Below are 12,545 nucleotides of genomic sequence, written 5' to 3' on the forward strand. Positions count from 1 at the left end.
AAAAGAAGAAAGGACTGACAAATTATGATGTTAATGAGTACCGTAAATGTAATTGGAACAACGAATAAAACTAAGATATGCTTCCATAATGAACAAGATAAATTTCTATTCAAACAACCACTTTCCCTTCCTTGTTTCCTGCATGGTGGATTACATTAGGATTGCCGTTTACACATGGAAAAAAAACCACAAACTCAATGGAAGCAACATTTTACTCTAATGTTAATGTAGGGCTAAAGGTTTGTCCAATCAGTTTTTGCTGTCAACTCATCCAAATCTTTAGTTAGACTAAATTAAGCATGTTGCAGAATTTTGCAAATTTATTGTCTCAATTGTATACGATTTATCGTAATTTTCAAATCTAGATGTTCTAAACTCCCATTGAAGTATTTCATTAGCAAATAATCAGAAATATGGATCAGGTTATGATAAATTTGTGGATCCAACTCAAAACCAATTGGCAATGAGTGGAGAGGCCCAAGAGCTTATAAGGAGAGAGACAAGGCAATGAGTGTCTGATGTGGGACTAAACTCAACATGCCCCCGCACTTGTGGGCCAGACTAGGCCAAAGCACATGGAGGAGAGAAAGGCCCACTCTGATACCATGATAAATTTGGGTGTCCAACTCAAAACTAATTGACAATGAGTGAAGAGGCGCAAGAGCTTATAATGAGAGAGAGACAAGGCAATGAGTGTCCTATATGGGACTAAGCTCAACAATTCTGATCTTGAGATCTCACAACCTCCAAAACTCCACAGCATTTGAGCTGCTGCAACACAAGATCCTTTTCATACATTTCAGGAAGTTGCTCACTGTTTGGTCTTATGCAATGAATGAAGTGCGGTGGGGTGTGGTGTTTTCCAACCACGGCATCAATTTGAACAGTTGACCCTACAAGCATATGAAAGAGTTCTTCAAAAAAAAAAAAAAAATTGCATTACTTGGTGTGAAAGGATAATAAATAAACAAATGTGATATGTCTATGATAGGGATTTTCAACAGACTACTAAAATGCCCTAAATTATCTCTTTCATATTTTTTTTCCCCTTTTTTTTACAAACTAGTAGGCATATGAAGAAACTGAGATATAATTTGAGCCTATGGTATGCCAACTGAGTCAATGCCAAGGGATTTTCCTGTTGTACTTCAAAGAAAAATGGATGTGACATGCACACGACCAAATCACAACTAATCCACATACGATTCATCCACATCCCAAAACTCAACAATTTACAGACTTAGCCTCATTGGACAATGTTTTTGTGTCTTAAGCCCTAATGTATGTTAATATAAAAATACAAAAACGTTTTCCCCAACAGAAACTCAGAAACACCCAGCAAAGTTATCCTTTTGTGGAAGAGACTGAAAACCTATAGTGCCTGAGCATCTATTGTTCCAAGTCCATTGATATGAGCTTAAAAATGAAGTGCACCTGTCCAACATCAATAAAGCAGCTACATTTGCCACCAAGATACACAATTGACAGTAACCTTGAGGTCCAGTAATAGCATATTGTGCATTTGTTTACCAAGAAATTCCCTAGACAAGTACAAGTTCATAAAATGGGGATTTGATGCCATAGAAGCTGATACATGTGCTCATAACCAACTCCAAGGAGAGATGCACTTGTGGGTGTGAGTGGACAGGGGCAAAGCCAGGATTTTATTGTAGTGGGGTTTTGAAGAGAAATTCTAGAGGTTTTTGGTTGGAAATTGAAGAAAAGGATATTTAGGTCTTTTCAAATTAATCTATGAGAGAAGGCCAGTCAAGAGGCAATGCCATCTTCAAAAACTGAAAGGGGGGGGGGGGGGGGGGGGGGCAGGTGGGGATTGGCGAGAAATTATAGAGGTTTTTTGTTAGAAGTTGAAGAAAATGATAATTAGGTCTTTTCCAATTAATCTATGAGAGAAGGCCCAGTCAAGAGGCAACAATGTCATCTTCAAAAACTGAGGGGGGGGGGGGGGGGGGGGGGGGGGGGAGTTGGAATTGGAGGGAGATGAGGGGGTGGGGGCAAATGAGGCATGTAGTTAGTTGAAAAATAAGCTTATCTCAAAGTTTTGTGGGGCAATTGTCCCCATAGGCTCCTTACTAGCCCTGCCCCTGTGAATGGTTGTGTTGCATCCATGGAACTATTATCAACCATATGTGAACTTAAAAGCCAGTTCCCAAGACTCTAGCTAAACAAGCCCATTGTTTCATCTAAAGTAACCTTCCTCCATTTAATACTCACATCAACTATGGGAGGAACGTAATTTGTAACGAATGAACCTCAATTCAAGTGACTCACTCAATGCGTATAGAGATGAACATTTCAGTAGAAAACATAAAGGCGAACAATATAACAAGTTCTTTCTTGATAGAAACTAGAATATTAGATAGCAAACTTCAAATTAGACAGGTAAATATGAAAGACAACACCACACCTTGAAATTGAATGATATGTTCTTCAATTCTTGAAAGAATTACAATAAATTAAACATTCCAAGTACATAGCATGAGAAAAAAATGTAGATCTAGTTTTTATTCAAAATAAAATGGAAAGAAAATTATAAAATTCTAAATAGTTTGAAATGAAATGAATACATCTTTGGTATCTACGTGTTCTATACTATCATTTGAAGGGGTGTCTTATGTGTTTGGTGGTCAGCCAATGTCTTGTAGGGTTGTTTTTTATTTTGTTTGGTTATAAACCCTCATTTGATCAAGGTTTTTGGTCTTAGATGTTGTTTTATCATTCCCAAGTGTGGTGACTCCAAGGTCTGTTTTTGTGTAAAATAGTCCCTATATTGAGCATGGTTGCAATATTGAGGGGTGGGGTGGGGTATGCTTTATAGAAATAAGTATTGTGTTTTTTTTTTTTTTTTCAAGAATATTGATGTCCACTATAAATAGTACAATGGTTATGTAAATTGGTTCAGGATCCTCTAATCAAGTGTGTGTCCCTTTAGAGAATCCAAGTATGCAGATTACCATAGTGAAGTTAGATGGTAAGAATTACTTGGAATGGTATTAGTTTTGCCAAGATGTATATTAGAGGTAGAGGAAAATTGGGATATATTACTGGTATGATTACTGAGCCAAATCAATCTGATGCTCTTTGTGATAAGCTGAAAACAAAAAATCTTACTATCATGTCTTGGCTATTACATTCCATGCAACCACACATCAGTCGTGGTTTTTTTTTTGTTTCTCCGGATAGCTAATATGAGATTTGGTATTCCGCAACCCAAACATATTCTTAACAACAAAACATCGCAAGAGTGTACCAACTTAGACAGGAAATCTCTCATATTATCATTAGGGGAAAAGTTAATTAGCTGAGTATTTTACTTCTCTCAAGATGTTTCAACCTCATTGCTTAGGAGATGGTGAACAATACAAAAAGTTGGTTGAGCAAAATAGGATATTTGAGTTTCTCACTGGACTCAATCCAGAGTTTGAGTTAGCTCGGGTTCAGATTCTCAGTAAGAATGATTTATCATCCCTTAACCAGGCGTTCTGGGTGAGGACAATAGACGATCTGCTATGATCCAAGTACCTACCCCTAATAGGTTTGCTTTAGTTTCGTTTTCAGCCCCGCAACAGACTAATAGGAGTGGGGGTTAGAAAAGCAATGGCAAGGGGAATCCCAATATGGATGATAAGAAAAAATTAAAATGTGAACATTATGGTAGAAAAGGCCATACGAAATAGAGATGTTGGGATTTGGTTGGTTGATCCCAGAAGTTTAATCGACCATGACCATTTACTACTCATAATGCTATTGTGGACACCTTTTACATTGTAGCAGGAAATCCACCACAACCTTCCTCAATGGATATAGTCATTATTCCCAATAAAGCATTGGAACAACATCGTCTTGTCATGGATTAGTTGGATCAACCATCTGCTACCTATTCTTTTTCTTGGTCAGGTATCATTGGTTCTGCTCATCATGTGTTCACTTCTCTTAATCCTTCTTGGACCATAGATTGTAGGACTTCTGCACACATAACGGGTATGCCATCCATATTTTCCTCTTATTTTGTTTGCTCATGTGGAGACAAAGTTAGGATTGCAGATGATACCTTCTCTTCTTTGCTGGGAAAAAGGAGCATTACCATCTCTCCAAAATTTTCTTTTTCCCCAGTCTTACATGTTCCAAAATTTCCTACTAACTTGTTATCAATCAGTTCTCTCACAAAGAATTTTAATTATAGTATCACATTTCTTCCATCATATTGTCTATTTTAGGACTTGGATACGAGGAAGATGGTTGACACTAGGCGTGAAGTTGATGGTCTTTATCTCTTGGACAATACTTCCATAGTTTCAAAAATACTCCAAGCTAGTAGCAGCAACAACAAGTTAATACAGAACATGTTATGTGTTGGCATGCTCATCTTGGTCATGTGTCCTTTCAATATTTAAGACTTACATTTTTCAACTTTTTTTCTTTTTTTGTCTCTGACAGATCTTCACTGTGAAATATGTGAATTTGCGCAACATTGTCGTGTCTTTTCCTGTTAGAGGCAATAAAAGTAATTTTATTTTCTCTATTACCTTTATTCTTGGGTTTCACTATTTTGTTTGATAATCATTCTCAATGCACCTGCCTCTATCTAATGAAAATGAAGGATGACCTTTACCTTATTTTCAAAAAAAATTCATAAGATAGTGCTCACCCAATTTGAGAAAATGATGAAAATCATTTGATTTGACCAAGACGGGGAGTGTATATATGAGAGTTTAACGTAATATTTTGCTAAAAACGAGGTTAAACGTCAAAATTTGTGTGTTCACACCCACCGATGGAACAAAAAAACCATCATGTTATTGGGGTGACCAAATCACTCTTATTTGGTATCAATGTTCTAAAAACTTAATCGCCTAATGCAATCCTTATTGCCACTTACTTCATTAATCATATGTCTTCCCATGTCCTCAATTTCAAGATCCTGTATCCCTATTTTTGGTACCACTCAAAGTATTTGGGTGTATTTATTATGTTCATATCTTTGGTACTCATTATACTAAATTAGACTTTAGGGCTCTCAAGTGCATTTTTTTGGGGATCCTTCATCTCTCAAAGGATACAAGTGTTACCATCATTTTTCACGTCATCAATTTTCTTCCGTAAATGTTACTTTTCAAGAGTTTGTTCCATATTTCTCCACAAATAGATCTACCTTTTTTCAGAGGGAGAATTTGGATAATAATATTAGCGAAAAGATGTTTATTCAAATCCTATTGTCTGTTCTAGTATTCTCGGATGTGTCTCCTCTCAATATGTCTCACATTATTGATAATACTACTATAGCTCGTGATCAGGGGTGGAGCTAGTGGGGGCAATTGCCCCCACAGAACTTTGAGACACCCCTATATTTTCAACTAATTACATGTCCCATTTGTCCCCACTCCCTCACCTCTCTCTCCATCCATTCAAGTTCTTCAATTATACAATTAATCATAGTTTGCCCCCACTACAAGAAAATCCTGGCTCCGCCCCTGCTGGTGATAGTTGTGTTGGAAGACAAAGGTAGATCAAAGTTCATAGACAAAAGCATTATAAAGTGATTGTCAAAACCCTAATGTTCTTCTTCACGAAAAGCCAAAGTCCACCATTTTTCTTGAAAAATAAGAGTTCTTCTTTGAATCTGAAGATTTGCTTCAAAGTTCTCATATCTTGCTAGAAAAAAAGAAGAAAATCGAGGTAAAGTTCTCACCCTTTACTCTTTATTTTCTTCTTATTTTTAACAAAATCCAATGAATATCTATTACATAGATAGATATTAGTAGTTAGGGAGTGCAATACTATAAAAAGTCATGCCACATGATTGCAGATTAGTTAGGATTAAGATAAGATTATGAATCTTATTAGTTTTGGATCAAGATGAATTTAGAACAATTAATCTTTTTTTATCTATTATTATCTATAAATAACCTTGTATTCTGATTTGAAAATCAATGAGAAAATACATCAAAAATCCAATTGGGTTTTAAGAGATTGACCATTTCAAATTAGTTAGAAGGTCCGTCTCGAATAAAATAAATGTATAATCTTATTTATATATTTTTTTTCTATTTTGATAATTTGATTATCATGTTACAATTCAACATCATGACCATATCTCTTATTCTTGTTTAAAATTTGATTCTTAGTTAGAATCTTAAAAAAAATTCCCAAAATTTAAAATTAAAAAAAGAATAATGCTGAAGTGACCTCATATCCCACTTCTTTACGTGAAAGTGTATGGGAACCATAAATTATCTTCTTCGAGATACGAGTGAAAAAGCGTTTATTCTTTCTAATCCACTTTCACTGCAGCACGAAAGTGACTCGGATGAGACGAAATGACTCGTTTACGACTTCTCAGTGTTAATGAAAAATCCTTTGTACGGAAACGACTCGGATGAGACGATACGACTCGTCTACAACCACTCAGTGTTACCGAACAGAATTTTAGGTGCGCCAAGTTGCAGCCCAAACGCCTCTCTGTCTATATATAAATATATATATACACAGAGAGCGAGAGAAAACGAGCGAGAGTTTGGGTTGTGTTGTTCGTGGGTTTAGGGTTAATGTTTTGATGTTTTAAAGGGTAGAGGGAGAGAAATAAGAACAGAGTCCTGTTTGAAAGGGCAGAGTGAGAAAGATAAGAACAGAGATCCATGTTGAAAGTCTCTTAACAAAAAGAGGAAAATGAGTGAAGTGGACAGAACCAGGAAAATGAGTGAAGTGGACAGAATCAGTGGTTTACCTGAAACCGTTCTCCATCGCATCCTCTCTTTCCTAGACATGAAAGATGTACTTCTCACAAGCCTACTTTCCAGAACATGGAGGTATTTATGGGTTTCTCTTCCCTATCTTAATTTTGATTTAAGCATGTGGGGGGATGATAGTGTGATGGAGAACATGGAGAAAAAAAATTGGGACATTTGGGAGAGATTTGTTGAGTTTGTGGCCAGAGTTATGCTTCTTCGAAGCAAATGTGAAATACACAAATTTAGTCTCACTTGTGGATCTTACTACATTCCATATAGAATTAGAACATGGATCATGGCTGCAGTAATCCAAAGTGTTCAGGAGCTTCATCTTGAAATTCATGCTGACCAACCTCTTGAATTACCTCCCCATCCCTTTAGTTCAACATCCCTTAGGGTATTTACGTTACGGAATACACTAGGAAGCAGTTCCCTTGTCCAACTGCCAAATTTGATGTGTTCAGCTACCCATCTAAAGACCTTGCAACTGTTCCGGGTTAAAATTCCAGAGGGAGATTCGAATGGGGAACTCCTCTTAACCTGCCCAAGCTTAGAAGATTTGATCATTGAATACTGTGACCTTCGACATCTCAACGTTCTCAACATATCAGCTTTTCAACTTAAGAACTTGTCTTTGGAATTTTATGTTTGGGACTATGCTAGTTCTTGTAAGATCATGATATGTACCCCGAATCTCATGTATTTCAAGTACCATGGTTGCATCTACGACTGTTCTCTGGAGAACCTTTCCTCTCTGGTCAATGCAAACATTAGTTCATCTTCACATTTGTGTGAGAACGTGAATGCTCAAAGTCTGATGAATGTTCTTAAAGGTCTTTACAATGCGAAAACTCTAATACTACCCGCTTGGCAACTTCAGGTATGCTTTTCATTCTTTTATTGATGGTTATAGTGCTATATTCCATTAGCTTAAATGAATTGATAAACACTTTGATCTTTGGAATTTAAAGAAAAAAAAAAAAATTGACATATACTTTGTTACCTAGAAGTGCAAGTGTACTTTGTTTATGAAGAGACTTCCTTGGCCCCTTCTTCCTTTTGCCATTTACCGGGGCACTTGGAAGGAGAGGAATAACATAATTTCTCTGGGAGTGGAGAGTGGCTTTGAGGACATGATTTTGCAAAATTTTAGGGTGGTTGTTTTACTGGTTCAAAGTAGCTCTTGAGTTCAAAGGAGGGGTTTTGAGGAGTTTGTATTTAGATGGGAATCTTTGTGTTCAAAAGTAAGGTGTGTAACTTGGTCCAGTTCAAACTGAGAACCGAACCAAACCGATAGCGTTGGGATGGTTTGGTTTGGAACAAGTTGCTGTTTGGTTTGGGTGCAAGAAAATGGAGAACCGTTCAAGTTGATTCGGTTCTTAGATCAAACTTGTATATAACTGAACCCTTAAGTAATATATATGGTTATGTCGATCGGTCTATTCAATTTAATATTATTGTATATATATATAAATGGGTTAGAAGTTGCAGAATGGGCTGATTTTTGGTGAAGATGATCTCTATGATGAGGAGATCATCCTCACCAAAATTCAGCTCATTCCATAACTTCTAACCCCATGTTTATGAGTTGAAGAATCATGGACTGCCATTTTTTGTAAACCACTTTTGATGGGGTTAGACTGGGTGCTAACTATAAATTGGAAGTAACATTTTTTATGTTCATTATATGTTTATTTTTTCATTAAAAAATGCTACTTCCAATTTATAGAATATTAGCAACACATAGAAATAACCAAACCGGCCTTAATTCGATTTGAGTTGGGTTGGTTTGGTTCAATGACATTTTGGTTCAGTTTTGGTTCTTATTTATTGGAATCTACCTGTGTTGGTTTGGTTCCAATTTGAGCTCAAACTGAACCAAACCAAACCAAGTTGCACCCCCAACAAAGGTGTCAGTTGTATTGTAGGTTGGTTATCTCTACCGCCTTTTGCTTTCTTATTGAATAATTTTAATTAAATATTTTTTTCTTATATTAGTAATTATAATTAAGGAAATAAGGTTTATGTGGAAAATAACAAGACAAAAAAAATAACAGAACAAAATTCTAACTACTCTTCTAATCCTTGTCTTCATGGAATTATTTGGTAACTACCTTACTACAATTCATCACAAGCCAATGCTCTCAACACTTCCAACAAATAAATGTTTTCACATTCAATCTTTTCCAAAGAATATAAAAAGTTAGTAGAGTTGGAAAAAGATTTTTTTATGATTTTCTGTCTGCTTTGGATAAAATGACTTCAACTGTCTGCATTTGAGAGGTTTACAGAGAACTCCTTTGCTTTCCCTTTCCACGGTCTAAACACTCGAGAGTTGATAGTATTTTAGTTTGATTGATAAAACATTACTTGAACTGCCTTTGTGCCTTGGATGCAAAATCCACATCTTATACACACTCCCTAAAATTATTGTCAACCCAAACATATAATAGTGATACTAACAATTTAATCATCAATGTTAATTTTAACTGTAAACATCTTCTTTCAAAAATTAGAACCAACCCAAATAACTTATTATTCTATGCTATTTTAATCTGCAAATGTAGTAGTAATGATGATGCGACATACCTCATGCCATGTTCACAAATAGGGTACTAGCTATTCTCTTCACACTTATTTATGTTCTTATTCAAATGTGTGAGGTGTTACTTGACAATCTTATCCTCCTGATGTTGTAATCTTTTTTTTTTTTTTGATAAGTATGTTGTAATCTATTCAATATGCATGTTGTACACATTTTAGGTCATGTCATTTTTCTTTTCTTTTTTGTGATTTGGCCGTTAGTAACCACTGAATAATAGATTGGCAGCTTATAGGTCTTTGGTGCAGGACGATGCAACTAACCTAGAATGATGACTCTGAGATGAGGCTAAATTACCAAGATCAAGGAAAATCATTAAATACGCTACTTCCACCTTAAATTAAGAGAAAATCTAATAAACGATTAAGAAAGGGTTCTAGGTTGGTTACAGTCCTACAAGACTAATACCTAAAATATGGAGTGAGGGGTGAAAGGATATTTTGTAATTCCACTAGCCTAGGGTTTCAGTTTCAATAGCCAATTTGGATTCCAGTGAGCAAAGAACCAGCTGTAATATCTTCAATTCAAAAAAGTATTATAGGCTTAAGGCTTGGGTTCTAGGTATTTAGGATTGTTTATAGGATCTGCAATTGGGCCAACAGGGTTTACAGTAGGAAAATAAGGTTAAACAGGTGAATCCAAGGTGCTGTAAAATACTGGCAGCAGTATTGTTGCAGCAAAATAGTTTATTCTGTCAGCAAAGGTTCTAAAAAGGTGGTTTGATTGGTTTTAAGGGATCAGTGTGACTGTAGGGCTGTGGTTAAGCTGTAAACTAAATATTGCTGGAATATTGGGCAGCAGAAATCATTTTCTGCAGCAATATGGGGCAGCAAGGGCAATTTCTATCAGCAAAATCTTGGGCAGCAAGGTTTGAGGGGTTGGATTGATGTGTAGATCCAGAAAATCACTGTAGAAGATGGTATAAAGGGTGTGGGGGAGAGAAGCAACAAAAAATTTACTTGCCTCAAGTAGAATACTGATAGAGAAGTGTATATTGTCTTGGAATCACACCAAGAGGCCTTGCACCACACCAATTGCATGAGAAAGTTAGAATTTTTTTTTTTTTTGACAAGCCAAAAAATTTATTAAGAAGAAAAGCAAGGTCGGGCAAGGTGACCAACCAAGCAACGACCGATTACAAAGTGACTAAAGTAATCGGAGATTAGAAACCCGATCCCAATTGACTACAAAATCGTCAAAACCCACCCCTTTAAATTGATCAAAAGCTTTGCACCAATAGAAGGAGCCTAATACCGACAAAGAGTCTTACAACAGCTTAACTACTAAAAATCCTGAGTATCATTCTAATTAAATTAAATAAATTAAAACATACCCTCTACTTTAAAGGTGGACCCCCAACTAAGGGCTAAAATAAAATAAAACTTAAACATAGTTCCAACAAAAATCATAGATCAATAATACTTATAAAATACTAAAGACTCTTAATAAAACTTGGACTCCTTAAAAAATGAATTCTAATGTAATCTTGTTGAAAGGGCTGCTACTTCATTTATTTTTATTTTCTATTAGTTGTTTCATAAGTATGTTTCTTAAATTGATTTCCCATTTTTTTTTTCCTCCTTTTCATGTGCAAAGACTTGTTCAAAATTCTCAAATATGTTGAAAGGGCTGCCCAAAACATTTGATAATCTAAGGTACTTGAAGTTGACGGGATGGTGTAATGGTTCTTGTATCGGTGCAATAGGGGAATTGCTAAAGAGCTCTCCATATATCGAAACTCTTGTATTGGAAATAGAGGTACTAAACAAATTCTCTAGTGCTAATTTCTGTTTATATGTATTCAACCTATTACTTTATAGCTTGAACTTGCTACATTACCCCATCTTGTTTTGTGGATAGCACATACTGAGATTTGGTAATTGCAATGTTTGTTTCTTGTTCTACATCCTTTAATTCTTTTGTAATACCGTTTATTCATTGATCAACATTATTCTGGTTATTAGGCAGATATAAACTCTACAAATAAGGGAGGAGATTGGGGAGCACAATTATCGTTTGATTGCTTGTTTTATAACCTCAAATCTGTGGAGCTGAAGAATCTCGAAGGGTGTGAAAATGAACTCAAGTTTCTTGAATTTTTACTTAAGAATGCAGTGATGTTAGAGGACATTACTATTACCTCCAGTAAGAAATTATCACAGGATAAAGAGAGCGAGCTCGTGGAATTTAGTAATAAGTTGCAATTGTTACCTAGGGTCTCTTCAAGTGTCACAATATCATTTTCTCTAAAAGAGTGGAACCTAATTAGCTTTTGTTTGGATTGAAATCCCACCAAACTAATATGTAGGAACTTAATCAGCTTTTGTTTTGTTAGCCTCTTACTGTTTCTGCTGTGGAATCCCATTTAATCATTCTATTTTTCCAACTGCACTCTTATTAGTTGACACTTCAATTCGACACACTATCATTGATCTAATTGTCTTTTTCATTCTTTTCATCTATTTTTTTGGAATCAAAACAACTAAAGTTTTGGTCTTAGATGCTGTTTTATCATTCCCAAGTGTGGTGGCTCCAAGGTCTATTTTTGTCCCTATATTGAGCATGGTTGCACTATTAAGGGGTGGGGTATGTTTGTAGAAATAAGTACTGTGTTTTTTTTTCCCAAGAGCATTGATGTCCACTAAAAATAGTACAATGGTTATGTTAAGTGGTACAGGATCCTCTAATCAAGTGTTTGTCCCTTCAGAGAATCCAAGTATGCAGATTACCATAGTGAAGTTAGATGGTTAGAATTACTTGGAATGGTCTTAGTCAGCCAAGATGTATATTAGAGGTAGGGGAAAATTGGGATATATTACTGGTATGATTATTGAGCCAAATCAATCTGATGCTCTTTGTGATAAGCGGGAAACTAAAAATCTTACTGTCATGTCTTGGCTATTACATTCCATGTAATCACATATCATTCATGGTTTTTTTGTTTCTCCAGATAGCTAATATGAGATTTGGCATTCCGCAACCCAAGCATATTGTTAACAACAAAACATCGCAAGAGTATACCAACTTAGACAGGAAATCTCTCATTATCATCAGGGGAAAAGTTAATTAGCTGAGTATTTTGCTTCTCTCAAGAGTATGTTGGAGGGATTGGATCATCATCAGATGTTTCAACCTCATTGCTTTGGAGATGGTGAACAATACAAAAAGTTCGTTGAGCAAAATAGGATATTTGAGAT

General features: G+C 35.7%; 1 protein-coding gene across 2 annotated transcripts; it reads left to right on the top strand.

Annotated features, from left to right (window-relative positions):
- The first annotated feature begins 6,515 nt into the window (after nucleotides 1-6,515).
- LOC147392140 (putative F-box protein At1g58310) lies at nucleotides 6,516-11,739 on the top strand. 2 transcript variants are annotated; one of them, XM_086459767.1, is made up of 3 exons: nucleotides 6,516-7,626; nucleotides 10,945-11,106; nucleotides 11,317-11,456. In XM_086459767.1, the coding sequence occupies exons 1-3, from the start codon at nucleotides 6,685-6,687 to the stop codon at nucleotides 11,320-11,322; spliced, it is 1,110 nt and encodes a 369-aa protein (XP_086315893.1). In that variant the 5' UTR covers nucleotides 6,516-6,684; the 3' UTR covers nucleotides 11,323-11,456. The 2 variants fall into 2 exon arrangements, with proteins under 2 accessions (XP_086315893.1, XP_086315892.1); XM_086459766.1 differs by having other exon boundaries at nucleotides 6,517-7,626; nucleotides 11,313-11,739.
- Nucleotides 11,740-12,545: the final 806 nt, after the last annotated feature.

This window comes from Akebia trifoliata, chromosome 11, assembly GCF_017979445.1.
Source record: "Akebia trifoliata isolate Shusen 1 chromosome 11, ASM1797944v1, whole genome shotgun sequence".
NCBI lineage: Eukaryota > Viridiplantae > Streptophyta > Magnoliopsida > Ranunculales > Lardizabalaceae > Akebia > Akebia trifoliata.